General features: G+C 45.0%; 4 protein-coding genes across 8 annotated transcripts in view; 3 read left to right on the top strand and 1 right to left on the bottom strand.

Moving 5' to 3' along the window:
* Window positions 1-13,311, top strand: part of LOC148322599 (trinucleotide repeat-containing gene 6C protein-like) — a 29,538-nt gene extending 16,227 nt beyond the window's left edge. For 2 of the 5 annotated variants that reach the window (XM_088316414.1, XM_088316418.1), the window contains 17 exons: window positions 983-3,490; window positions 4,419-4,613; window positions 4,879-5,045; window positions 5,132-5,209; window positions 5,457-5,675; window positions 5,980-6,120; window positions 6,245-6,364; window positions 6,475-6,558; window positions 6,678-6,918; window positions 7,007-7,168; window positions 7,259-7,435; window positions 7,544-7,693; window positions 7,959-8,069; window positions 8,646-8,864; window positions 9,359-9,432; window positions 9,516-9,655; window positions 9,729-13,311. In XM_088316414.1, coding sequence (XP_088172540.1) covers window positions 983-3,490; window positions 4,419-4,613; window positions 4,879-5,045; window positions 5,132-5,209; window positions 5,457-5,675; window positions 5,980-6,120; window positions 6,245-6,364; window positions 6,475-6,558; window positions 6,678-6,918; window positions 7,007-7,168; window positions 7,259-7,435; window positions 7,544-7,693; window positions 7,959-8,069; window positions 8,646-8,864; window positions 9,359-9,432; window positions 9,516-9,655; window positions 9,729-10,104 — 5,162 coding nt within the window. In that variant the 3' untranslated portion in view covers window positions 10,105-13,311. The remainder of the gene's footprint in view (window positions 1-982; window positions 3,491-4,418; window positions 4,614-4,878; window positions 5,046-5,131; window positions 5,210-5,456; window positions 5,676-5,979; window positions 6,121-6,244; window positions 6,365-6,474; window positions 6,559-6,677; window positions 6,919-7,006; window positions 7,169-7,258; window positions 7,436-7,543; window positions 7,694-7,958; window positions 8,070-8,645; window positions 8,865-9,358; window positions 9,433-9,515; window positions 9,656-9,728) is intronic. The other 3 variants (XM_088316415.1, XM_088316417.1, XM_088316416.1) reach the window with 3 other exon arrangements.
* Window positions 13,312-16,273: 2,962 nt separating this feature from the next.
* On the bottom strand, window positions 16,274-18,315 carry LOC148322598 (uncharacterized). The gene is made up of 4 exons (XM_088317503.1): window positions 18,231-18,315; window positions 17,818-18,165; window positions 17,274-17,383; window positions 16,274-17,186 (listed from the first exon to the last, which is right to left on the bottom strand). Exons 1-4 carry the CDS (start codon window positions 18,292-18,294, stop codon window positions 16,977-16,979), a joined length of 732 nt encoding a protein of 243 aa, XP_088173629.1. The 5' UTR covers window positions 18,295-18,315; the 3' UTR covers window positions 16,274-16,976.
* A 1,030-nt stretch (window positions 18,316-19,345) lies between these two features.
* LOC148322597 (zona pellucida sperm-binding protein 3-like) lies at window positions 19,346-22,833 on the top strand. The gene is made up of 10 exons (XM_088317184.1): window positions 19,346-19,782; window positions 20,245-20,360; window positions 20,435-20,538; window positions 20,604-20,778; window positions 21,170-21,287; window positions 21,363-21,445; window positions 21,758-21,903; window positions 21,975-22,130; window positions 22,470-22,583; window positions 22,640-22,833. The coding sequence occupies exons 1-10, from the start codon at window positions 19,438-19,440 to the stop codon at window positions 22,801-22,803; spliced, it is 1,521 nt and encodes a 506-aa protein (XP_088173310.1). The 5' UTR covers window positions 19,346-19,437; the 3' UTR covers window positions 22,804-22,833.
* Window positions 22,834-23,023: 190 nt separating this feature from the next.
* LOC148322596 (zona pellucida sperm-binding protein 3-like) lies at window positions 23,024-25,616 on the top strand. The gene is made up of 8 exons (XM_088317185.1): window positions 23,024-23,478; window positions 24,173-24,288; window positions 24,466-24,557; window positions 24,619-24,796; window positions 24,864-24,981; window positions 25,068-25,153; window positions 25,349-25,437; window positions 25,514-25,616. Exons 1-8 carry the CDS (start codon window positions 23,074-23,076, stop codon window positions 25,567-25,569), a joined length of 1,140 nt encoding a protein of 379 aa, XP_088173311.1. The 5' UTR covers window positions 23,024-23,073; the 3' UTR covers window positions 25,570-25,616.
* Window positions 25,617-26,117: the final 501 nt, after the last annotated feature.

Here is a 26,117-nt window from a genome sequence, read left to right as displayed (position 1 = left end):
CTCTCAGTGGAGTGACGCCACAGAAAGACTGTGCGGCGTGTGTCAGAAACACAGTGCCCTCTTTTCCCTTCACTCTCACGCTGCTTTCTCTCCCCCCCCCACCTACTTTAGTTTGCAAGCGTTAAAAAGTATGCGGGAATTAAGGCAAATGCGATTGCTTCCGACGTGTTGCCGTGAAAGCTAGTCTTTGCATGCAAGCTTAACTCGTAGAGGGCGCATGTAAACAGTCGCAACAGCCACAGTCGAAAGGAGTGATGATGTGGCGTCGGGGTTATCAATGCACAGACTTTTTGGTGTGTCAATGTGTATTGGAAGCTCCCTGAGAAAATAATGACTGAGCTTTCAGAGCAATTTTACAGGCAGATTGGAGGCTCGTGTGTGCGTTTGAGCGTACAGACGAGGCGTGCATCATGCCAATCTGAGGTCATGACTGACTGATGAAAAGAGGTTAAGGATGTCGCAGCTTTCTAGCGAGTGCCACTGATAATATCGGTAACACTTAAGAAACTAATTACAGGCATCTATGCATCTGCACATATAGCGTCAAATGAAAAATGTCTTCATACAGCGTTGTCTTAGTTGCGGCTGAGGTGGACGCCTCCACAACTTAATTGCAATTGATTTGCGACTTTTATATGAATAATTGCATCTGGAATTTAAAAAAGTAAAGGTGCCAATTAATCAAAATTTTTTTTAATGTGATTGGTAAAACATGTAGATTCTATATTTTACAGAACATTGACACTCTTCAAGAATAATTTCTTTTGAAGCATGTGAAAGGTGTTTATGAAATGTGAGATGGACCGGTTAACGTGCTTTTCAGTTACGGTTTGTGATTAAAAATAAAAGTGGACTCGTTACGTTGCCATGGTATTTCAGGTTCTATGTGGGCGTGTTGACGTGCCTAACTTGAAACCTCTTCCTCAGCCACCTTTCTCATGCACATTTTTTTGTTTGTTTCTGTTTATTTCCATCTTTACAGAACTGCCCCCACAGAGCAGCCAGGGAACCCAGTATGATAATCCCCTTTGGGGGCACCTGCCAGGTGACAGGAGTGCCACAAGTGCTGCAACTTCCACTAATACAAGTTGCAGTGATCAACTGATCATTGACCAGAAGGACACAGAGGCTTGGCCTTCTATTACTCTTAGCCAGAATAAGGTCCCTCAAGGAAGATGCTCTTTGGAGTCTGACCCTGGTCACTTGACCAGCAGCAGTAGCACTTGTAGTACCAGTAGTAACAGTAGTAGTAGTACTAGTAATAATAGTGGTTGGTGTTGTACGAGCATGGCCACAGGGGCCAATAGCCAGACGGGCCACTTCCCTGTCAACCACCTAAGCAGTAACGCCAACACTGGACTCAGCCCTGCCAATCATACTGGAACCAACATGCACTCAAGCCAGGTTGCAGCCAATCGCTGGGGCTCTGGGTCTGGACCATCTCAGTCCTCAGTGGGCAGTGAAGGGAAAATTGACAGTCCAGGAGGAGGAGGGAGCAGCAGAGGTTGGGGCTCTTCATCATCCTCCAACACCAACTGTAACTTGAACTTGAACTTGAACCCCAATGCTAATCCATCTGCCTGGCCCGTGTTGGGCCATGATGCGGGTGCAGCAGGGGCAGGCAGCTCAGGGGGCGCCAACATCATTTCACCCCCTCAATCGTCACCAAACTTCTGTAATCCTACTGGCGCCCCATCATCCCAGACCAGCACCTATACTGGAGCCAACACTAACAGTAACTCCTCGGGTATTGGCAGTGCCTGGGGTAGCATAATGACCTCTGATGCGTCAGAGTCACACCCTTCGCCATCCACGAATGTGTCTTTCAGTTCCGAACCTCAGAACCTTAAAACTGATGGACCAAATCACATTAATAAGCAGGAACAACCTAGTCCCACCCGCCACTTGCCTAGTTGGGGCAATGCATCCGTAGGACTGGGTGCAATGGGTCAACAGTCATCAGGGGCCAAGCAGGTGAATGGAGAGGATAATTCTTCTCTATGGGGCGTTGATGGCGACTCGAAGGCAGCGTCATCTAAAGAGTTGTCTGGCTGGGACTCCGGCTCGGGCCAGGGTGGAAGTGGGTCACGAAATCCTGGTGGCTGGAGTGAACAATCCAGCGGAGAATGGGGCAAGAAGCAAACTGAAGATGCCCAAGGAGGCTGGGATGGCTCCAGCTCTCCTCCCCAGGACGCTCAGACTACTTCTTGGAACAGAGCTGTGAGCACAACTGCTGCCAGTGAGGGAAGCAGTGACAGCATGGAAGGACATTCCGGGTCCAAACACCACTCATCCAGAGATACCCCTGCTCCTCTGTTGCCTGCCCAGGATCTCGACCCGCGGGTGTTATGTAATACCGGATGGGGACAGACACCCGTTCGCCAGCACACATCATGGGACATGGACAATACGAAAACCAAGAATGACATTGCCACTGAATCCTGGGACTCTCAAACTGGCCCTGATGCCCAGGGGCCTTCCAAATCTAACATGGGTCCCCCACAAAGAACTGACATTGGGAGCAAAAATGAGGTGCCTGCTTCTCAGGGAGCTTCAGGTTGGGGAGGAAATATCGCTGCTAGCAACCAGCCTAGCTCTGGCTGGGGAGATCAACCCAACACAATTAAGCCCCAAAGTGGTCCAGGTGGCTGGGGAAATCTACCAAAAGGAGTTCCTACCTCCACTATCACCAAGAATAGTGGCCAGTCTTGGGGAGAAGAGAGATCGACAGCGTGGAACGATTCTCATAATAAGCCAACAACACAGAATTGGGGAGAGCAACCTAAAGCATCCCACAGCTGGGGCAATAGTGGAGTGGGCAACTCTGCAAATGACTGGGGCGAACCCGAAGAGAGGAAAAAGAATCCACCCAACTCTGCCTGGGAGGGAGAAGCAGGGGGCTGGAAGGAAACTCCTCGAAGCTGGGGATTGCCGCCATCGGCGCAAGGGATGTCCGGTACTGGAGGCAAAGCGGGGTGGGGAGAGCCTGTTAATCCGCGTCCCAGTGGCCCTTCCCAGAGCTGGGTCGGCAAATCTCAGGATGGACCCAGTGGTAGCATTGGCAGTGGTATCAGCTCTTGGAGTGGCTCAGGCTCTCTGAAGCAAGGCTGGACTGGCAGTAAGCAAGAATCCTCCGCTGAACCTACAGGTTGGGAAGAGCCGTCACCGCCCTCAATCCGACGCAAAATGGAGATAGATGACGGGACCTCCGCCTGGGGTGACCCTGGGACCTATAACAAATCCGTCAACCTGTGGGACAGAAACAATCCAGGAATGTCTCAAGCTAAAGCCACTACTGGAGGCAATAACCCCATAGGCCCCAACAACAATCATCCCCACTCTCACAATCACGCTTATCAAGGACCACCTGCACCTTTACAAAATCATGCTCAAAATTCCCAAAACCCAGGACCCTCCGGCGGGCCCATGGATCCTGTTCTGCAGCACCAGTCGGGGTCATCTCACAACAGAGGCCCCATGATAGCGCAAGGTAAGAGCGCATAATGATTATTGTTGCATTCTGTTTTCCTAACCACATGTATGGCTAAAAAAATGAGAAGAAACAATAATCCCTGTATTGCTCAAATTTACCATTTAAATTAGATGTGTCACCTGCGAAAGCTGGTCAGTTAGTCAGGGAAGCGCACCGTTAAGATCCAAGCTGTTAATGGACTTAAAGGTAATATCTTGACCTTGCTGCCCTTTTTGGATTTACATCTAATTAGCTATCCAAATGAGATAAGCGGTGCAGTCCAATCTGAGTATGGCTCCTCACGTTACACAATATCAGGCATCTCCGTCTGACATTTCTGCCTGGCTAACCTTGGCAAAGCCAAAAGGAAGTACACGAATGGTGTTGACAAAGCACCTCGTGAAAAATGGAAATGACCACAAATAGTTTGAGCGTGATCTTGAAATTGTGAGATTATATGAGGCTGCCATCTGTCAGGAGTTGGAGAGAAAGACAGATGCCTCCTGCCGTTTTGAACTCGATTCTGCATGCTCTCTCCATATCTAAAGAAGATGGGAAACTACTTTATGACAATAGCTGAGCCAGCCGTGTGAAAAAAATAAATGTGAAGCTCATCACCGTCTTAAACTCCAAGGACAGAAAGGTTTGTTTTTTTTGTGTGTTTCAATCAATATGGGTCTCTCTCAAACTGAAAATGAAGCAGCCTTCAGGTCTTGCTCTCTTCCTGCACTAAACTCTGCCTGGCACTACTACGGGCACGCAGGCGATACTGCATCTGTCATGCCAAGACTGACCAGGCTGTGCCAATTCTTAAACGGCCATCTTTCCCTCCTGTTACGCCAAACACCAATTTATTGCTCCCTGCGTGACAAAATTGATAAGAGATAAATTGCTTTATGGTGTCAACAGATCTGCTTACTGTCTTTTATTTTTCTGTGTCCACCAGGCTGGGGAGATCTACCCAGCTCCCACACTAAACCAGAAAGCTCTTGGGTGGAAACTACACATTCAGCAGTCAACATGGACAACGGTACATCTGCCTGGGGAAAACCAACCGGGGGCCCCACGGGCTGGGGCGATGGCAACCCAGACAACTACAGTCGGGGGAACCCAGCTATGACGGCTCCATCTTGCAAACCCGGTAAATTGTTAACCAAATGATCGCTGTGTGAGAGGGGGAGGAGGGGGGGGCGAGAAATACTGTGCTGCATGTGTTATTGTTCATACTGATGAGTACTGTCAAGATGAGTCAAGGTCATCAGTATGTTCCTTTCAAAGCAGGACACTGAATATTTTTCACAATACTATTCTGACCCCTAGTGGCCAACAAATATTGTAACACATTAAAATGTGTCAACTAGCAAGGACATTGCTAACATGCTTGTTTTTTTTTTTCCCATCCCCAGCCCCCAAATCTATGCAAGATGGATGGGGAGGCGGAGGCGAGGAGTTGATCCTCTCCGGAGGTCAGTGGGATGCAGAGGATGGAGACATGTGGAACAGCACCGCTTCCCAGGAAAGCAACTCGTCCACTAACTCTTGGGGAAACGCACCCAAAAAGATCCCACAAAAGGCATGAAGACCTATTCAGGGAAAATTTGAATCAAAAGTGTGTACTTGTCAGTTTTATTCATTTGCAGTGATGGTCGTTCATTCCAGGTGAAGGTTCCGGGGAAGCCAGAAGATAGCTGGATTATGAATCGTCTCATCAAACAGCTGACAGACATGGGCTTCCCGGTGAGTTCATGTTTTTTTTTTTTTTTTTAAATCTGAGGACTATTATGCTTTCACCCACTCAAAACATGAATGTATGAGGAAAATTCACAAAATGTGGCATACTATGTGTGGTTTTTATTTATTTTATTTTTTTTTTTTTGACGTATGGCTTTGGGACTATAATGATAAAGTTGAAAATAACCTGAAGGGAAATTTTATTCTTCAAAGTTAACAACAGCGTTTTATATTTTGCCGATCTGTTTACCAGCGGGATCCGGCAGAGGAGGCTTTAAAGAGCAACAACATGAACCTGGACCAGGCCATGAGTGCCCTGCTGGAGAAGAAGACCGAACTGGACAAGCGGGGGATGGGGCTGGCCGTACACGACTACAACAACGGGCTTATCAACAAACCCATGAGCTGCCCTCGACCTCCACTTCTCTCCAAAGAACCCTCCACGGATCCCCGCTCACCCTTCATGGATAAAGTGAGTCATTCGACCATGACATGCTGGCATATTTTTTTTTTTCTCTTGGCTCTTTGGGAATATATGACACGAGCGTGTGTTAATAAATGCATGGCAACCCGCAGCCCATTTGTTTGTTTAATGAGAAGCATGTCAGGGTAGAATTGATTGGGATTCTTTGGTCAGATAAGAATTTGCTATCCCTATTTGGGCTTTTAATATATACATGGGAAGACATGTTTTGTGAGCCTTGTTGTCAAGACTCATGATGGTGCGAGTGAAGCAAAATGTCAAACGTTGATGTGTTAACGCGTTGTTTGTTCAGCAAATGCAGAGTGGAATGTTTGGTGGTGGAGCAGCACAAGCCCGGGCCATGCCTCAGCCGCCTCCTCAGCCGCCAGTGCCGCCTCTCGGCTCCTCTCAGCCTAGTCTACGCGCTCAAGTGCCTCAGTTTCTCTCCCCTCAGGTAACAGCGATCACGGTGCAACCAAGATCACGAAATCCACTCGCACATTGGCACAGTGCGTTCACACCTATTCCATTTCATGATTTATTTTATTTTTTTTAAATGCAATGGTTTTGATCCACAGGTTCAAGCACAGCTCTTACAGTTTGCAGCAAAAAATATTGGTCTGAATCCTGCACTTTTAACCTCGCCAATTAACCCTCAACATATGACCCTTCTGAATCAACTCTACCAGCTGCAACTGGTGGGTGTCATTCTGTCTCGGCTCCGTTTGTCATGTGTCCCTAAAGCGGGGGTTACCCACAAATGTTTCTTTACCTGTGTGACAAAACCGGGCATATGTGTAACTTACAGGCTTACCAGCGTTTACAAATTCAGCAGCAGATGTTACAGGCGCAGCGCAACGTTTCCGGACCCATTCGACAACAAGAGCAGCAAGTAAGTTCAAACGTGACGCTCACTTGCCAAACCGTTTTCACGCGAACCGTTTCGACAAGATTGAGTTGTTCGAAGCATGGAAGGAAAACCCTAAAACGTTCCCGCTGTGATCATTCCAGGTTGCACGTACAATCAATAACATGCAGCAGCAGATCCAACAGCATCAGCGTCAGCTGGCCCAAGCTCTGCTAATGAAGCAGCAACAACAGCAGCCCCCCCACTCCCACACGGGCCTTCATCATGGCGGGACCAAATCCACCCTTGATTCATTTCCAGGCCACCCCCAGGCTCCGGGCCTCCCTGACCTGCAGACCAAAGAGCCGCAGTCTTCTCAAAACACCTACAGCCCCTATTCGCTCTGTGAGTGTTTCGACTTGCTGTGCGAAGCGCATGAAGGTGCGCCGCTCCTTGCGACGAATTGAAAGCGATTTGTGTTTTTCGCCCCCAGCTGGACTGAATCCAAACATGAATGTAAACTGCATGGAGGTGGGCATGTCTATGAAGGATCCACCCCAGCCCCAGTCGCGGCTGTCACAGTGGACGCATCCCAACTCTATGGAAAGCCTCTCTGGAAGCTCCTCGCCCTTGGAGCCCAACCTGAGCAAACATGGTGAGGAATAATTAGGAATGACGAGCATTTGCGGTGGCAGGACCTTTGGAGCAGTTTGAGTCAAGTTAACATGCTGTTTGCACATTTCAGGTACCAGCCTGGGCCCCCCTGGCAAGCCTCCTCAGCTGGATGACTCTTACAGCCCCTATAACCTGATGTCCAGCTCTGAGTCGCCCACCAGCCCCCTCGTGCCCCCGGACAGCTGGGGCCAGGGGAAGGGCAGCAGTGACAAGATGGCCAATGGGACGAACATCAACTGGCCTCCGGGTAGGATAAGTCTTCCTGTGCTGTCTATGTTGTTGCTCTATGAAATGCGGATTATTTAGGAGTTGTGAAATATAGATTATTTGCTATATTCTACGTGACATTTTGCAGAGTTCTGCCCGGGCGTACCGTGGAAGGGTCTCCAAAATATCGACCCAGAGACAGACCCCAACATGACGCCGGGTAGCGTCCCGAGTGGTCCCACGATCAACACTAACATCCAAGATGTCAACCGCTACTTGTTGCGAGACCGAAGTGCGGGTGAGAGTTGGGCAAAAGTCTTTTTAGTTTTCAATATTACATTTTGATTCAAATATTGCCGCCACAGTCTGCTTCTTTTACTCTTTTGTTGTCCATTTTTCTACTTAAAAATCAGCTTCTCCAATCATTGTTTTTACTCTTTAATTCTCTTCTGTTCTTAATCTCATCATTTCTTGTGCATTTTTTTTTCTTTTGTTCCATTTTCTCTCTGCTGCTTTCCCTTCTTTGTTTTTGTCTTTTCGTTTGTGCGCCGCCATGGGCTCAGGCTCTTCCCCCACTTCATCTCAGAACGAGGCTCTGCCTCCCTCCTCTGATTGGTCAGTCAGTGCCTACACTAGCTCATTCAGTCTGTCGTCCCCGGAGACAGACGAACCAGGTACATGGCTCACCGATAACCTCCTTTTCCGCCATACTGCAGCGGATAAACGACTGCAAATCCAAACTATCCTTTTCCCTCCCTGTAATATAACACCATGCCCCCCCCCCCTCCTATCGTTCACTGGAGAGCACCCCCAGCCTGCCTGTCAAATCATTTCACCTGATTAAATAGGACTCATTAGTGCTTCTCTCCTGCAGTGCACAACCCCCTTGTGGTTTTGGTGACCTTCCCTCCTACTTGCATGAGAAAACAGGACAGGATGACTTGTTTTTTTTTTTTTTGTTTTTTTTTTTTACACTGTCATTTAACCTACTGATCTGTTTGGCTGATTAAGGCACTGCCAAAATATTTTGATTTGCATGAAAGATGAGTCAGCAGGTTGAATACATCTGGTACAAGGCATAGTTGTTGTTACACGACTAACTAGATGGAAACACGTGCTGTAAATAAATGGAGGAGCTCAGAAGCGGATGCAAAAAGATACCTTGAGGATGTACGGAACCATAATTAAGACGCGTGTGCTCCTGTGATTCTGATGAGCTTTTATCGTTCTTATTCCTTTTGTCCATCCAGGTAAACAGTCAGAGATGAAATCCACTTGGTCCCCCGGCCCCATCTCCCACAGTCAGGCCTCTCTTTCCCATGACATGTGGAAGGTTCCACAGGGACCCCGGAGCAGCTCTACAGCCCCCTCCCGCCCTCCGCCTGGCCTCACAAACACCAAGCCATCCTCAACGTGGGGCGGCAACGCTCTGGGTCTGTCCCAAGGCTGGAGCAGCTCTTACACCACGGGTGGGGTCACATGTTACAGTTATAAAAATGCGGAAAGAATGAAAAGATTTCTTAGTAATTTAATTAATTTTTTAAATTTAATGATAACACCCTAAGATGCCGCAAAAGCCGCAGGATATAGAGAAGTAGTCATTGAATTTTGTCCAAGTAGGTTTTGAAAGTTACGGAGCATTTTTGCCACCTTTTTTTTTTTTTTTTTTTTTCCTCCGCTATTTCCACACTTTCAATGCTTTCTAAATTAAATAATCTGGAATCAATTTTTAATGGTACTGTAGTAAGATGAATTTGAAATGCTACTAAATTGTCTTGGGATTTTAGTTTGTTGCATATTTATGGTTTAAACATTTTCAAACATTTTCTGAGACTTTTCACTATTTATGACAACGCCTGATCCCTATCCCCGCCAAATTCATGCAACAGAACCCACAAGCAGCAATTACCGTACTATTGGCTCATTCTGTTCAATAACACACTCTTCCACTCTCGTCCTGCAGCAGGCACCACGTGGAGTACAGACAGCTCTACCAGGACCAGCAGCTGGTTGGTTCTGAGGAACCTCACTCCCCAGGTAAGAAGACTCCTGCATCCTGTGAGCACTCGACGCACGCTTGCGGTTATGGTGCACCGTTGACCTCACCCTCTCTGCGGCAGATTGATGGTTCAACTCTGCGAACACTGTGCATGCAGCACGGCCCGCTCATCACATTCCACCTCAACCTGACACAGGGCAACGCTGTGGTGCGCTATAGCTCCAAGGACGAAGCTGCCAAAGCTCAGAAGTCCCTGCACATGTATGTTTTTTTTTTTTTTAACTCCTCAGGAGGTGCCAGTGTTTTCATTATTCTATCTTGCGTGTGCGTCCAGGTGCGTGCTTGGGAACACCACCATTCTGGCCGAGTTTGCCGGAGAAGAGGAAGTGAATCGCTTCTTTGCACAGGGCCAGTCGCTCGGCGGGACGACCAGCTGGCAGGCCACTCCGGGCGCCAATCAGACACGGATGGGCGGGTCCGGGTCGGGAGCCTCTCACGCCATCGGACACGCGCCCCACTGGAACAACAACAACAACGGCAGCGGAGGCTCCGGCGGCACAAAGGCGGGCGGAGAGCTGCTGTGGGGTGGCGTGCAGCAGTATTCCAGCCTGTGGGGGCCCCCTAGTGGAGAGGAGGGTCGGGTGATGGGGAGCCCCAGCCCAATCAATACGCTGCTGCCTGGAGACCTGCTGAGCGGGGAGTCCATGTAAAGACAACGGAGCAAAAACCTTGCAAAATCAATATGGAGATAATCAGCATGGGAGTAACTATCAAAGGTGGAGGAGGAGGCGAGACGAGTCATATCCTCGCCGCTCCGCCTCGTCGCCTCCTTTAGCTCCTTTTTTTTTTTTCTTCTTTGTCAAGTTGCAGTTCTGCGAAGTTAAGAGTCGCAGCGTTGAGCTTTCACACTAGGAGACACACATTCATTTAAAGAAAAACACTTTTTACATGCGTGAACTCACCGAGTGAAACCTGTACATGTAACGGCGCGGTGACAAGCTGCCATCTTTAACTCTGCTTAATCCCTCTCTGCCTTTCCGAGGCAATCATACTGCACCTCAGAGCCCCGTGAGAAGGCGTCATTCCCAAAGTTTAGAAAAAAAAAAAAAAAAATTGTCAATCAGAGCGCTGGTTGTACTCTTCGGCTGTTCTGGACTCTCAGCACTAATATTGGCCTTAACCTTGTTCCTGCCCTGCTTCCCTCACTCACTCCGTAACTCGGTGAAGAAGCATACGGACCCTTGCACACCCCCCCCTTATCTCTGAGCCAGTCAAAGTCGAGCGGAGAGTACATGCTGCTGCGGCCTCACGGAAGCGACCACAGCTCACGTCTACGAACAGTGCAGAGTCCCCCCACCGCAAATGCTCTCAAAGGGAATGATGCAACTCTGTTCGCCTTGTTCAAGCCATTTATTTTTGTAGTGCGTTTTTGTTTTCTTTCTTGAACCATTGAAAACAAATTTGAAAAAAAAAAACAACAAAAAAATGCTTTTATTCAGACGTGTTCACCGGGGGTGGGGTGGTATTTGGGTAGCTGTGGCGGACTAAGAAAATGAACCACTGCTATTACTGTGGAGCTGGAAAGACAAGAAGAAGAAGAAAAAAAAAAACACTTGGATGCACTTCAACTGTCAGTTTGGTGGCTGACCTTTTCACTGCACCTGTAGACAGGAAGAAGAAAAAATGGCGGCCACTCCAGCTGCCCTCCCCCCCTTGTCACAAAAACAACCATTTCAAGCGACGTGCAATACAAGCCACAATAGACTGTACCGTCCACGCTACCTACTGATCAAGCGGAGAACCACAACCTGCAGCATCCCAGACTTTCTAACTGCCACTAAATACCCTCAACCCCGTTGGCTGCAAGCGTGTAAATGTGTGTGTGTGTGTGTGTGTGTGTGAGTGAGCTCAGGAGAGTAGCAAGCTTGTCTGTCTGATATTCAAGGACATTCACTTAAAGCACTTCTCAGCAGGCGACAGGTGTGTGCGTGTGCGTAGAGAGAGAAGGCATCAAAACCAAAATGAAAGGAGCCTGTTTTTATTAAATTCTTTTTCTTCAAATTTTGCCCAAATGAATGAAGTCCACGTGAAAGGCCTGGTCTGTCATCGCACTTAACATGAGCGTCCCACACCCACTGTGCCCCACTGACCCCGCCCACTCGCTCTCTTCAACGCCAAGATGGCGCGAGTCGAAGCAACGCTGGCATGCAAAGTGACTGACTTGCTAAGTGGCTTCAAACTCAACGCTGATGTGACGATTTCACTCCGGGGAGGGGGGGGGGGTCCCAGAATGAACATGGTAGCAAAATGAACGCAACTGAAGGGATAATGATGGTGGGAGGGGCAGCAGGGAGTCAAACACACCCCCTCAAGTTCCGCGCCATTTAAAAAAAAAAAAAAAATTTTTTTTTTTTAGCCTTGTTTCCTGAAGAGGCGGTTTGTACTCTTGTCAGTGGAGGCCAGACGGCGTGGCCGCTGAGTGCCTGCCTGCTTGCGGGGCCCCGCGCTCTGCAAGTAGACCCCAACTCCCCCGCCCGCCACCGCCACACCCAACTTCCCTCCTCTTCCTCCGGGCCAAGAACAGCCCACCTGTATTCAGTGTACTACTACTATTCTACTACTACTACTATTATTATTATTACTACTACTACTACTGCTGCCCTCAGCAACCTCCACTTCCACCCTGAGATGGAGGTGTGTTTTTTTTTTTTTTTTTTTTTCTTATCGCATTATCTTATTGTTGATGTTTGCTGTTACTGTTTCTATCATTGCTGATTGATATCATGGCTTTATGCAGTGTTCAGCCCCTCGCTCCCATCAAAACGGACAACTTGTAAACATGTGAGCCCGCTTCCTGTGTCCGTCCAGTTAGGATGTGGGGGGGTGGGGTTGGGGAAATCCCTTCCTCAGCATAGGACACACGCACGCACACTCAAGACACACACACTGGTGCTTTATGTTTCACCTCTGGGAGCACTCAGTTCCACTTGGAGCCACCTCCACTGAGACGCAGCCTTCCATTTCTATGCAAAGAACAAGGAGGTGTGAACTCGCAGCCAACCACGCCCACAAACCCCCCACCAATCACCCATCACCCTACTCCACCTGCCAAACATCACCACTCCACTCGCCACCTTTACTACCAAGGCAGCTTCCTGTCAAAAAGACCACCTGGACGCCCACTCACGCTTGGAACCTTCTTCAGTCTCGTGCCAACTGACATCCAAATATCATGATCATGTGACGACGCCTTCTCGCTGCATGGTGGGAGGAGGAGGAGGAGGAGGCCATGCTGCTTTTTTTCCACCATCAGGAGGAGGAGGAAGAGGAGGAGGCAGTTATGTGTCTGTGCACTGTTTATGGGTCACATCGGGTACATCTCTTTTTAAAAACCAAAAAACAGGATCGTTATTTTTTTTTTTTTTTTTTCATAAACTCAAAAGGAAACTACAAAAAATGTTTTAGAGCTGTGCACTCCAAATCTGAGATGTGTGTTCTGTTTTTCTGCAAGCCGCCTTCTCAAAGCTCACGTTTGAGTAATTGCGGCCTCCAACCAGAGGGTGGCGCCAGCATGAAACTGGAACACATCTCAAGTTCGGTACAAAGTCTTAATTTTTTTTTTCTTTTGTGCGTGTGTGTTCCACTTTTCCAGAGTCACTTTTTAGACTTCAACAAAACAATCACTAATGCCTGTGTTTTTTTAAAAAAAAAATTTTTATTTAATGTGCATTTACTCCACACTGGACTTGATTCAAGGAACCGGACTCAGAGCGGGACGGTCGGACCGGGTGACCGGTACTTGGGGTAGGGTCTCAGATGTGCCCTGGAATTCTCGGCACAGCACCAGCACTGAGGGCCCCGCCCCCTTTTTTTCCAAATCCCCTGCTTGTGTTGGAGGTCGAAAGCACTCCTGTTTTTTTTTAGCCCCCACCCCCTGCCTTTTTTTAAATGGAAAGTTGCACGAACTCAAAGGCGACTAGAACAAAAAAAAAAAAAAAAAAAGCGTCTCAATCATTGATCAGACGAGGAGGTCTGTGTGTTGACTAAGCAAAGCTCTATTTAAAGCAGGGGTGGGCAAACCTTTTCGTTTTTTCTACAAATCTTGCAAAGGGTTATATGAGATTTAAGAAGAAAAAAATAAGTATGATTGAAACAATGTTTATTATTGTCTGTTAGGAACCTTGTTGGGCTTTTTCTAAGAGGTTGTATTTGTTTATAGAATTACATGGCTGAAAAAAAAAAAAATCTCACAGGGTTCCCTACCCCTTCTTTAAACAAATGCCTGGGTTGAATATGCACATGCTATTTCATACACATCGCGGGCATATGTGTGTGAGTGTGTGTCTGTATGTATCTGTGCGTGCGACCCCCATGTACCCTCCCTAACATTGACAAGATCATAAACATATCAGAAGAATACGAAAATAATGAAAACAAATACTTGAATCAAAAGAAGCGCCAATAATGTAATGTGAACACTTATTTTTGTTTCCAATTCAAGAAATGTTGAAAAGGATTGAGTTTGAAAAGGCAAAACAAACGTGTGTGTGTGTGCGGTGCTGTTTGGGAGTGTTTGCACAAGGCTGCTTGTACTGTACGAGAGTGCGAGCAGCTCGGCCATTTAGTTCATTTCTTGTCAAACTCAGTATTGTTGTGACTTTAGCCTCTCTAGCGTTGCACTGAGTGTCCTCATCCAGCTAAACCCAACGACATGACACAAGTACCGAAGGGGGACAGTTCACGTGTGCGTGTTTACTCAAGGACTAAAAGAATATGTGTGTGTGTGGTTTTGTTTTTAATGTCACGTTTATCTACCTTTAGTGGCTTTCATTGTGGACAATAATCCAAGGAAAGTATGGGTTGTATTTGAGTATTGCACCTTTTTTTTCCCCAGACTATGGGCTGTCAGAAATGTTCCAGGACTTGTGTAACAAAAAAAAAATAATAATTCAACCCCAGCGTAGGCAACATGATCAACTCGCACACCGAAAGAGATCTTTGTTCAGTGCGCGAGAAGAAGTCTGAGCATCTGACAATTCCTGACAGAGAAGGCTGCGAATCTGAAATCGTTGGTGACGCCATTCCTGGGACATTCCTGATACATGTCGTATAAATCTAAAAGATGGAGAAAAAAAAAAAAAAGACCAAAAAAATTAAGACTTATAAAAAAGAAAATAGACAAAAAAAAAAGTATTTGACAGACCTGTGGCCATAGATGTTTGGGGGTCGAAGGACTTCTGCTGTCTGAGGTGCCTACCTATTTTTTTTTTCCTCTCTCTTCTCACACTCATTTCATTTGTACCCGCCAGGCCACTGACAGTTTACAAAACACTTTTGTTTCCGTCGAGAGTTCTAAAAGAATTAAATGATGGGAATGTCAGGGGGGGTAGGGTTAAAAAAAAAAGGACAAATGCTTCCATTTTTTTCAAAGTGCAACACAGAATGAAGATTTCTCGTGTTACTTTAAGAACTCTGGGATCGAACAGTGTTGTTTCGTTCGGTGTTTTTGTTGGACTATCTGAAAGCCTGTATGTTTTATGTTGATTCTCTCTCTCAATTTTTTTTGGACTTTATACAAAACAAAACAAACACACAAAAAAAACAAGAAACAACAACAAAAAGACAATTGCTCACTATCTTGCACACATGAAAAAGTGGATCTCGTCTCAGGAAGGCCAGGGTTCCAGAGTACCAACTCCACATCATTTTAATGTACATTTTGCTGACGAATATTATTACAAATCATCGAAGCACTGAAAGTTATGGATTTGAGAAGGAGGAGCAAATACCTGTCGTTTTGAAATCCGTAGCAGTTACATAATAACCAAATAATGGACTTTAAATGAATATGGAGTGCTTTATACATATATATATATATATATGAAATCTATATATTAAAATTGCTTTACATTTCAAAACAGAAAATGTGGATTGTTTAAAAAAAAAAGACAGTGAATAAGATGCAAAATGCTGTTTAGTTTATCTTGAGGTCCCATCCTGACTGAATCAGGAGCGTCGTGCATTATTCTCTTACCTTTTTTTTTTTTTTTCTTTGTGTGTATGTGTGGCTCATGAAAAGATGAGTTTTTGCGGAACATTTGTTCGCACGGCGAGAATGTTTGTGAAAACGAGGAGCTGGTTGTAAAGGAACACGAAAACTATGCACAAGTGTCGGAGGAGCAGAGGATGGCGATTTCATGGCCTACACTGGCGTGGCTGGTTTATTGCAGGGGTTTTATGTGGGGGGGGGGGGGTCCAGTAAATGTTTAGTTAATTTTTGATGTTTGTCCCCTGATTCCGATCGACCTAGCGTTACATCGCCATGCTGTGTATTCCTAAAAACCAATGAGCGTCTCACTCTTTAGCACTGTGGGATTCCAGCCTGTCACCCTCAAGGTTTTTATGGGGTTTGATTTGATTTGATTTTTCGTGGGTTCGGGGGGGAGGGGGGCTGAGGTATCAATGGGGTTTTGGAATTAGGGCTGGGGTTTTTTTTTTTGGGAGGGGGGGTATTAAGAAAAGAAAATGTCTGTACTGAGATTTAATGATTTTCAAAGTCAGTGGCTTGTAATGTTTTATTTTGATTTTTCTCTCTGTATATCTTTCTCCTCATAGAATGTGATTGTTCAAACAACATGCACCGAAAAACAAATGTTTTCATGAACTATGGAGCTTCTTTCAGATATTAATAAAATAGCAATTTTTTCTCGGCTGTTTAAGAAAAAAAAAGTCCTCTTTGTTTTGTGTGTGTGTGGGGGGGGGGTCAATATTTCAATTCAATGCTTCACAGTTCTGAGTTTGACTGGTTTGGATCCAGGATGCGGCCTTTACAGAGATGTGGCATTTGTGAGTTGAGGAGCATAATTTGGACAAAAGTAGTGCTTTTCAAAGATGTTATTTATTTTGAACATGCATAACCATAAAGTGCAATACTAAAAGTATTCTACAGGAAGTCAAAAAATGTAAAGAAAATACCAGAAAATACACATCAACAGTATTTAGGAATCCTTATCTACTAACTACTCATCAGATAATATAAAATACTACAAGCCGTATTTTATTATGATCTACCTGCTATTGTCATAATTCCAAATGTCATTGTGGTTATCAATAATAGAATTTTTATACGGGTTATAATAAACATACCTCTTAAGAGCAACCTTCTTCGGACATTTTTGGTGCCATGGAAGTATAGCGACGTTGGTTAAGCGGCTTTATTTAGACAAACAGTGCTGTGTCTAAATAAATTATAATTTTGTTTTAATACTATTAAAATGGACAATAATTCATAATTAAAAAATTTTTTATTAATATAATGAATTAACCAATTATTTCATACATTTAAATCTACATTTTATTTTTATATATTTATATTATTTACAAAAATAAATCTATTACAAAAGTATGTCATCAGATTAAGGAATACAAAAAGTAAAATGATCGCAGTTTGAATTAATCAATTCGGGAAAGAATTAATGCTGGGTGGGCTACACGAGGACTACTTTGCCCACCCATCCATGCATTAAATTTGCTGTTCAAAGATCTTAAAAATAAAAAATGGTTCGTTGTATGGCATTTCCATTCAGGCTCTGAGGGTGATGTGTCTGGGGCAGGCGTAGTAGTTGTCTTGCGTTTGTCTCTCGGGTGTGTTTGCATACAATGGAGAAGTGACCTCCTCCAGGGCTTCCTGCTTGTTCGGGGGGGAGCCGGAGTTTTGGTGCTTCCTGGTCATTTCCTCATAAATGGGAACAGCAGCTGGCCTTGTGGGAGGAGGAGGAGGCCTAGCCTTCACCTAAAACACATTTAAAAAATTGTTTGATGATAACACAAGAAAGAGAAGCCCCTTTGCCTTTTTTTTTTCTTCTTTGGGTCTACTCACACATTCTCCCACGGCAAGCCACAAGAGCATGATGAGAATGAGGCCGGTCGCTGAAAAGATGCTCATTAGCAGAGGGGGGTAGCGTAAAGAACACTGACAATGCCGCCTCCCTGCACCAACACAGCATTAACACACTCAGTAATATCAGTCACTCTTTGCAGAGGATTAAGAATATATAACTGAGAATTGCTTTATTGTTATATATATGTATATATCATTGCTTAAGTTGTTTAAAAATTGTCCTTATATATGTAAAAAAAATATTAGAACATGCCAATATTTTGGACTTAATGGCCAGTAAGGAACCCTCCCCCCCCACGCAGAGAGAAAAAAAAAACTTGATTAAAGAAAACTACTACCAATCAAATATTATATAAAATATTGAAAACAATTGCTTCAATATTTTGCACTTTGAGTGGGCAAAAATTGAGATTTTGGCAACGATAAATTGGAAGTTCTCTGACATTGAGCTTTTTTACACTTCCGTTACACAAAACCCGTCCCCATCGACCCCATCCAGTGTACACAGAAGTTATTTTCTTACCTGAGGCGTCAACCAGCAAGAAAACCTGCGTGATGAAAACGCGCTGCGAGCCGTTGTCTCGGTTTTCACACACATACAGCCCCGAGTCCCCTTGCTCCAAGTGTGACAGGATAATCTTCACCTGCGACGAGTTGCACCCTCCGGACAGCCGCAGACGTCTCTTGTAGTCGGGATCGAGCCTGAGGTCACCCTGGCCGCCCTGAGCCAGAGACAGCAGGGTGGTCTGAGCCGGGCCTCTGCGGTGGTACAGGTGGAGACTCGTCAGGCCGCCGTGGTCCTGCTGAGGGGGGCACGTGAGCTCTAGAGACTGCATCTCGGCCAGCTGCATGAAGCTCACATCTGCGTTGACTGCACACACACACACACAAAAGATGATTGAAATGAGCAAAAAAAAAAATTAAACTTCTTCTTACCCTTCAAGAGCCAAACAGTGACGACAACGAACACAACGCTGATCTTCATGTCGGCCTTCAACATTTTGCACTGAACCTCAGCCACAATGACTCTCCTACCATTTCCTGCCCTTACTTTATTTGTTGTTCTTTGCCGCAAAGCAGGAAGATACATCACACCCGCAAGCAACCGTTTCTTCTTATTATTGTGCACGTTCAATATTATGTCTGGGTTTTGCCCTTGGTTGAATCATTTTTTTTAAAAACGATTTAGCTGGAAATTTTGTAGACTAACAGCAAAATCGGATAGTTGGTCCATCTGGCTGCTTGAGAATATTTAACTTTGAAGATAGTTGGCCATTATTTACAAGGGTTTATTTAGGTTGGTCAAGATTTGTATTTTGTTTTTTTTTAAAGCACAAACGCCCAAAAAAAGCACTTTTATACATCAATTCCCCGCCAAAAGTATCTATCGCGGTGGCAAGCTAGCTAGCTAGCTAGCTATCAATCTAGCTAACTTGTTTTTTAGCTATCTATACATCTAGCTAGCTATCCTCATCTATCCATCCATTTGTCCATCCATACTTGTTCCTTATATTTTACACCAGTGGTATCAAACATGCGACCCATGGGCCAAAACTAGCCGACTGGGGGTCTCAATCCGGCCCACATGTTGAATTTGAAAGTGCTAAAAAAATACACTGTAGGTTGAGATTTATAATTTCTGTGTAAAAAAACACAAGTGAAAATATCCATTCAATCATCATATGCTTGATTTATGGAAAGTAAAATATATATTTCAGTTGTAAATCCCTTTGAATGTGTGCTTTTATATTCAATCACCGTGATCAGTTCTGATGGATACATTTTTTTATTTTTTTATTTTAATGATTTGTTAAATTATACCAATTTGTACCTCATTAATAATTCTTGTCCTTGTGTGCTTTTCAACATGCACTTTATTTTTCAATTTATGGATATGAATTAATTCTACTTGTGATTTTGTGTTATCTATCGATAGCGATCAGATTATGTGGAGTGTCATTTTGAGTGAAGTCGTCTGAGTGCGCGTGCACGTGTTTGTGCACTATTAGTGGGTAATAGGACTCAGCTGTGCAGCACCAAGCTCGCCAGACTGGCTGTCCAATAAGAAGGTTCTCAGGTGACTGTCGTTCAAGTTGGCAGGTCTTGGTGCAGGAGGAGTTTTTGAGTCCAGAGTTGCTCAGTAATGGTGGTTTTACTCCTTGTTTTCTTCTTGTCAAGTGTGACTTCCTCGCTGGTTGGCCATGACCCTCGGTTCCCTCCGAAGAGTCGCGCGCATTACCACCATAAGGACTCCAAACGGGTTCCGGTAGACCAACGGCGGCCCCTCAACACGGTTCGGGTGACCTGCCACCCGGACTCGCTGGAGATCCTAATCCAAGCCGACTTGTTTGGCGTCGGGGTGCCTGTCCACAGTTATGAGGTGCGACTCGGGGTGGAGCGTGATGACGGCTTCTGCAGCGCCTCGCCGGTCTCTGATCATGAGTACAGGATAATCGTTGGGCTGTTGGATTGTGGCACCAAATACTGGGTAAGACTGATATCAGTGTTTTACATTTTATTGAGCCAAGGTGTTTTTTGTTTTTTTTCATAATATCTCAACACGTTGCAAAAATGTCCCCTAGTTTTAATAAGCTAATTTTGAATTTGTGGTTTTGGCTCAAATATGCAAAATTAAGAAAAAAAAAAAAAACAAGCTGATTAGGAACTTTGTTTCATTCATTCTGACTTAATATGCAATCAACAAAAGAGACTTAATTTAAAAAATGACATTTTTATTCATGCAAAACTAGATTGTTTGAATTTAACATTTGCATCTGAGCCAGTGAATAAAAATGGATCAATGGACTTTTTTTTGTAGTATTTTTTTTTTCTCTCTTCCTCCAACCTGTCTTTGCACCGCCTTGTAATTGGGCCCCAACAATAATCATAGTGACTTTTAAATAAACTGTCAACGCTCCATTTTTGCCACCTCTGTCTGGTTACTTGACAGATGACTGACGTGTCGCTGGTCTACACCAATCTGCTCATCTACAATCCCGCACCTTCTCCCGATGGGCTGATCCGAATGGACGGTGCCGTCGTTCCAATCGAGTGTCACTATGCAAGGTAAGTGTACTGGGAGTGTGTGTGTGAGTGTCAACATGTTGGGACAAAGCGGTTCTAATATTGTGGTTGTTCAGGCGCTACAGTCTGTCCAGTTCTTCGATAACCCCCACCTGGATCCCCTTCATGTCTACACAAGCTGCAGCGGAAACGCTGGACTTTAAGCTCAGAATCATGACAGGTGTGTTTTTATCCTACCATCTATTTTGGTTCTCTCTTTATATACTTGCAAGCGTTTCTTTGCAGACGACTGGCAGTACGCGAGGGGCGCGAATGTGTTCTACCTGGGCGAGACGATTTTCATCGAGGCCTCGGTGCGAGTGGGCCATCACGTGGGCTTGCGAGTGTTCCTGAGCAGCTGCGTGGCCACGTTACAGCCGGACATCCATTCTCTGCCCAGATATGTCTTCATTGAAAATGGGTACGTGTCGAAACGCAGAAAATGACATTGGTGCCCAAGTTGTCAGGTCATGACGGTCACGTGAGCCGTGATTGGTCAATTCCTGAGCACCTGTGATGTCATTTTCAGTCAAGTGGCAAAATGGCTGCCTGCTTGGGTAGATTTTTTCTGCTTAATTCATATTTCCTGGATGCAATATCAATCAGAATGGTGTGGAGTACGGAACATTTTTGTTGGTCCAAAGGTGAGAAATGAGTCCTTAAGGGAAATGACCCACTTTTTGTTTTTAGCGATGCTAAAAAGGTCACATTGTGGAAGAAATGTTAATTTTTGATATAGAACTGCACAATGATGGCAAATGTTACATTTTGTGTCGTTAAAATATCACAAATCTCCTCCCCTCCTTGAACAGGTGCTTGTTGGATTCCAAGCTTCAGCCTTCAAAGTCTCGCTTCCTCGCGCGGACGCAAGATGACAAGCTGCAATTGGCCATTGACGCCTTCAGATTCCACGATGACGACAGAGGAGAGGTCAGGCTTGACCTTTTTTGACGTATTCATGCGCACTTAATTGATGCTTTTAAAATGGGCGCTTCCTTTCCATAGCTTTACATCACGTGCCTCATGACTGCGGTGCCCGTCCATGACACGGAAGCGCCCAACAAAGCGTGCACTTACATCAACGGGAGGCAAGTGTTAGATTTTCATTTTGAATCTGCAGCTGGTCAGAGGTGGGCAAACGTTTTTTGTAGGTGAATTTTGATTTTTTTTTTTTTTTTTTTTTTTTAAATTGGGCAAGCGGTAAATTTAACAATCCTATATAAAAATAATTTTAAAGAACCAAATCTTTACTCATTCGCTGCCATTGACGGATATAGGCGCCAAAAAAATCAGTTCATTTTACGTGGGCTGGCAGTAAATGAATTAAATGCCGAACACAGTAGGTTAGATTTAAAAACATGCTCTTGGCCCACCCCTGGTATAAATTGTCTTTTGTGTAGGTGGCGTTCAGCTGACGGCAACGACTACCTGTGTGGGTATTGTCAAAGCGAACCAGGACATCAAAGTAAGCCGGCCAAGTTTGGTCCTCGTGGTTTCAAACCAGTCGAACAAGAATCTCAATGGAGGAGCAAACTTCCTGCAAATGGTATGCTGGAATGTCCCAACTGGCACCAAACATCAGTTTGACGTTCAATGCATTTTTTTTTCTCTCTCCAGGGTGGGAAGAGCAGGCAAAAGTAGGTCCCATGTTGGTTCTGCCCAAGCAGAAAAGTTGGATCGTTCCTGAAGAGGAGCTGCCTCCTGTGCTCCAAAAGATCAGCAGGCCTGCTCTGTACGGCAGCCAGTGGATGAGCGGCCTCAACTACTTGAAGGGTGAGTGTGGCTCTAGACCAGGGGTGGGCAAACTACGGCCCGGGGGCCGCATGTGGCCCATTAAACGCTTTAATCCGGCCCGAACGTGAGAAATTATTTTTTTCTAAATGCTGTTTTTTTCAAAGACAAATTTAATGCTTTTGTTCACTTTCATTTAAAATTAAGTGGGTTTTTTTTTTCTCCAATGTGGTGAGGTTACCAAAACACTCCATCTGCTCCTGGTCCGGCCTCCATCAATTTTTACAACCCATTGTGGCCCGCCAATCAAAAACTTTGCCCACCCCTGCTCTAAACAAACTCCATGATAGGTTCTCGTCTAACTTTGCACTTGTGCTTTAGAACCAGAGAAGGGACTAATTCCTGGTCTGTTCACTGAAGACCTGGAGGACGACGAGAGCGCTGACTTGGACAACACTCCCACTGTCGACTCCACAAATGAAATGCATCTGAAAGGTATGCAAGATGCATTGTCATGTGACAACTGGTTTTCATTCTCTTTTCTGATTCAGATGAAGAAGAAAGTGAACTTCCTGAACCAACACCCCCCATGCCAGGTGGACAAGTTGACAACGCCACGGAGATTGTTGACCTTTGGCCAGAGGTGGAAGTCACACTCGTCTCAAACGTAACTGAGCCACAATCTGACAATGCTATCAAGGACCCAAAGAGATAATAAAATGATTTTTTTTTTCTGAAACTGTAATCTTGCATCATGTGAATTCTGCTTAACCGTCGATCTTATTTTTCATTGGCCAATGGCACAGTTTAGATTTGAACCTCAGGAGTTCTGCTTAGCAACAGTTGTCCTATTAAATACAATGGTGAAAATCCACAAACACCCAAAAGTGGTTGCCAGCCAATCGAGTGCGACCAAATCAGTCTTTAATTACTGACAGCTGACTTGATTGGTTTGACGTGCACGCTCATCCACCAAACAGGAGCAATGAAGTATGCTTGCTTCAACGCGTTCGCGACCGACACAATGCTGGCGTACTTCTTCTCTCTCTCACTGCTCCTGCCATCTTCTCTTGCCATTCGGACTCTAAAGGATGGACCCATGATTGATCAAGATGGGAGGGAGTACAAATCCCCCGTCGTTATCATCGATACTGATGACACAAGCGAAATCCAATCCAATGTGTTTCCGCCACCCGTGCGTGTGACGTGCACGCCGACGTTAATGATCATACTGGTGAAAGCTGACATGTATGGACTGATGGTGTCTCCTGGGGACATTTTCTTGGGTGGCGTTGAGTATTCCGGCTTCAGACAGTGCCAGGCCGTCCCTGTTGGCGACTCTGAGCTGGTCATCAAGGCTGGACTCCAGCATTGTGGAACTGGACTATCGGTAAGTGTTATGTATTTGTGGTCTGTGTTGAATCACGTGGTTATGCGTGACGTCATCACGCAGTGCGTGCGATTGAGCAAGGTAAATGAGAGCTCTTCAAGTCTTCCTGTTTTTTTGCTTCGTTGTAATTAAAAAGTTTTCCGTCTACACCTGAGCCTTCATTCATCCTTACCCGAATTAATAGTAGAGGATGCAACAGTAAGCATCCCACTGGAGCGGACAGATGCAAAAAATTCCATTTCAGGACTTTTGCTGTCACCTTTTTAAACGTGAAATTGAATTATTAGCATCTTAAAACAACACACTTCAGCAGACTTTTTTTTCCCCAGTTCCTTCAGCTAGGCATGTATGAAAACGAAATGAAAAGGAGTTTGGCAGATATCATTGGAAAATATTTTTCAAAAGAGATTTCAAGAAGTTTATTGTCAAACTGAGCTCAAGGTTACAGTGCAACAAAACCAAAAATAAACATGTAGCCTCTGCTCGCTTTTGCAATGGGAAAACCTCATCGGCGCGACTGCATATAGCGGCTATTTTTAGTCTTATGAATATAGGAATAGAAGGCATTAATGGATCCCGAAGCTGCCACAAAAATATTCTGTAGGTTATATTGTAATCAAATGTAGCTACTGTGCAAAAAATACTTTGCACAAAACCAGTCTAGTTAGTCAAGCAAACTTTTTTCCAACTGCAGGTATCCGCCGACTCTTTGATCTACTCGAACCAGCTGACCTTCTTTCCTGCCCTCCATCGTCATGGCATCGCAAGGAAGACCCAAATGGTTGTTCCTGTGTCCTGTCATTATAAAAAGTAACTGACTACACTGACATGCATATTGGAGGAGTCCATTTTCTATCCTTCAGTGGATAATGAACATTACTAACGTGATACCATAGAACTACTTTTGTCCAAGTATCAAGAATCTGTTCCTGCAGTTGTCGACGGCAGAACAAAAGCGACGATGTGCTCGATTGTGTGTTTGAACAGGACACACATTGTGAGCAGTCAACCTTGGGTGCCGCTTCAGATTGTCGCGCCGTCTAGAAAGTCCTCGGCCTTCTCCTTGAGGCTGATGTCCGGTAAAGCACAACATCAGCATCTGGGAGTGTGTACGTTTGTTTAAGTTCGTACATGTTGTAGGCGACTGGAAAAGCGTGAGACGATCCAATGTCTTCTACCTTGGAGACGCGATCAACGTGGAGGCGTCCTACACCGAACCCGATCCAGAACCGAGAAGGATCTTCATTGACAGCTGCGTGGCAACTCTGAGCCCAGATGCGGCATCCGTGCCCCGATACTTCCTCGTTGAAAACAACGGGTATGATGCAAATGCAAAGGGTGCGTCTCAAGCAGGTCCACCGACGTCACGGTTGTCTGTCTTTCAGGTGTCTCACGGATTCAAGACAGCCTGAATCGAGAGCGCGCTTTCTGTCCAGAACGAGGGCGGATGTACTCCAGCTGCAGCTGGATGCTTTTCTGTTTAACCAGGAAGAAAGAAACGCTGTGAGGGTTGCTTATGGTATACTGACTGCAGTTTCAGCTTTGATATTTCTAAAACTTTTTTTTTTTTTTATTATAAATCTTTCCAGCTTTATCTAACATGTCGGCTGAAAGTCACCTCTGAAATGTGGAGGAGCAGCCCTGTTAACAAGGCCTGCACTTATATGCATTCAAGGTAACGGTTAAGACACTTTTATTTTAAACTTAAATGATAGTTAATTTCCTCAAATAGTTGCTTTCCCTGTAATGGACGCCATTTGCATGTCATACATGAATCATAATTAATCATCAATTCAGTTAATGAAGCCCCACCCACCTTTGGAGGGCAGTTATGTGAATGCGGTGCAGTTCAAAGTGCTTTTTCTATCAGATGGGAAAATGTAGATGGGAGACCTGACGTGTGCCGTTGCTGTGAAGGCGCCTGCAAAAAATATTCCCACAAACATCTGAAGTCTGACGGTAAGACACAAATGGAGCCTCTAGAAGGCGGTTCAATGCTGAAAATTTTTATTCACATGATTTCATTCTGTTTCAGGTACCAAGATGTGTGATGTTATTATTCTAGGCCCTCTTGTGATTCTTTCCAAATAGTAGGCAAGCAGCAAGGTGGTAAACATAATAAATTGTTATTTTTACAACTGTCTTGTTTGATTCTTATGAGGGGTTGGAAACTGCAGTGTGGTGGAGCACCACAGTTCTGAGGTTCAGGGTTTGAATATGAGCGAGTTTTGCACAACATGCACGTTGGGTTCATTTTAGAACTCTAAGTTGGTGTGAATGATTATGTTTCCTGCAAATCTTGAACCGTTCTAGTGAATGCGCCGCTTCTTGCTCAGTCAGCTGGACAGGTTGGAATTACATACAACCCTAATGAGGACGAGGAAATAGTGGTTAGGTGGATTCTGTCCACTTGCATGGACTGAATACAAATAGGTGGAGATACAACTACTGGACTGAAGTGGCAGTCTGACATGCTATACAGGTGTGACTGTGAAGCCACAGTATGCATATAAAAATTGGAAATCAGAAGCCAGTAAAAGTGTTTTATTTATTTATTTATTTTTTGTCTAAAAGTTAGGTTTTGAATTTTTATTTCTACAACGGAAATGGAAGATACCACGGGGCCCACGAATGGAAAA

Source organism: Idiotropiscis lumnitzeri, chromosome 15 (genome assembly GCF_059441095.1).
Source record: "Idiotropiscis lumnitzeri isolate Australia: NSW breed Sydney's pygmy pipehorse chromosome 15, RoL_Ilum_1.0, whole genome shotgun sequence".
NCBI lineage: Eukaryota > Metazoa > Chordata > Actinopteri > Syngnathiformes > Syngnathidae > Idiotropiscis > Idiotropiscis lumnitzeri.
Note: the sequence above shows the minus strand (reverse complement) of the source record. Positions and strands in the feature narration are given on the sequence as shown.

What these genes read in the sequence shown, in the direction of transcription:
- LOC148322598 (XM_088317503.1), bottom strand. Translation starts at nt 18,294, where the DNA reads ATGTTGAAGGCCGACATGAAGATCAGCGTTGTGTTCGTTGTCGTCACT. An exon ending in CACTGTTTGGCTCTTGAAGG is followed by an intron (nt 18,166 to 18,230) that starts GTAAGAAGAAGT and finishes GTGTGTGTGCAG; the next exon opens with TCAACGCAGATGTGAGCTTC. An exon ending in GGCTTGCCGTGGGAGAATGT is followed by an intron (nt 17,187 to 17,273) that starts GTGAGTAGACCC and finishes AATGTGTTTTAG; the next exon opens with GTGAAGGCTAGGCCTCCTCC.
- LOC148322597 (XM_088317184.1), top strand. Translation starts at nt 19,438, where the DNA reads ATGGTGGTTTTACTCCTTGTTTTCTTCTTGTCAAGTGTGACTTCCTCG. An exon ending in TAAGCTCAGAATCATGACAG is followed by an intron (nt 20,539 to 20,603) that starts GTGTGTTTTTAT and finishes GTTTCTTTGCAG; the next exon opens with ACGACTGGCAGTACGCGAGG. An exon ending in ACGATGACGACAGAGGAGAG is followed by an intron (nt 21,288 to 21,362) that starts GTCAGGCTTGAC and finishes TCCTTTCCATAG; the next exon opens with CTTTACATCACGTGCCTCAT.
- LOC148322596 (XM_088317185.1), top strand. Translation starts at nt 23,074, where the DNA reads ATGAAGTATGCTTGCTTCAACGCGTTCGCGACCGACACAATGCTGGCG. An exon ending in ATTGTGGAACTGGACTATCG is followed by an intron (nt 23,479 to 24,172) that starts GTAAGTGTTATG and finishes TTCCAACTGCAG; the next exon opens with GTATCCGCCGACTCTTTGAT. An exon ending in GTGTCCTGTCATTATAAAAA is followed by an intron (nt 24,289 to 24,465) that starts GTAACTGACTAC and finishes GTGTTTGAACAG; the next exon opens with GACACACATTGTGAGCAGTC.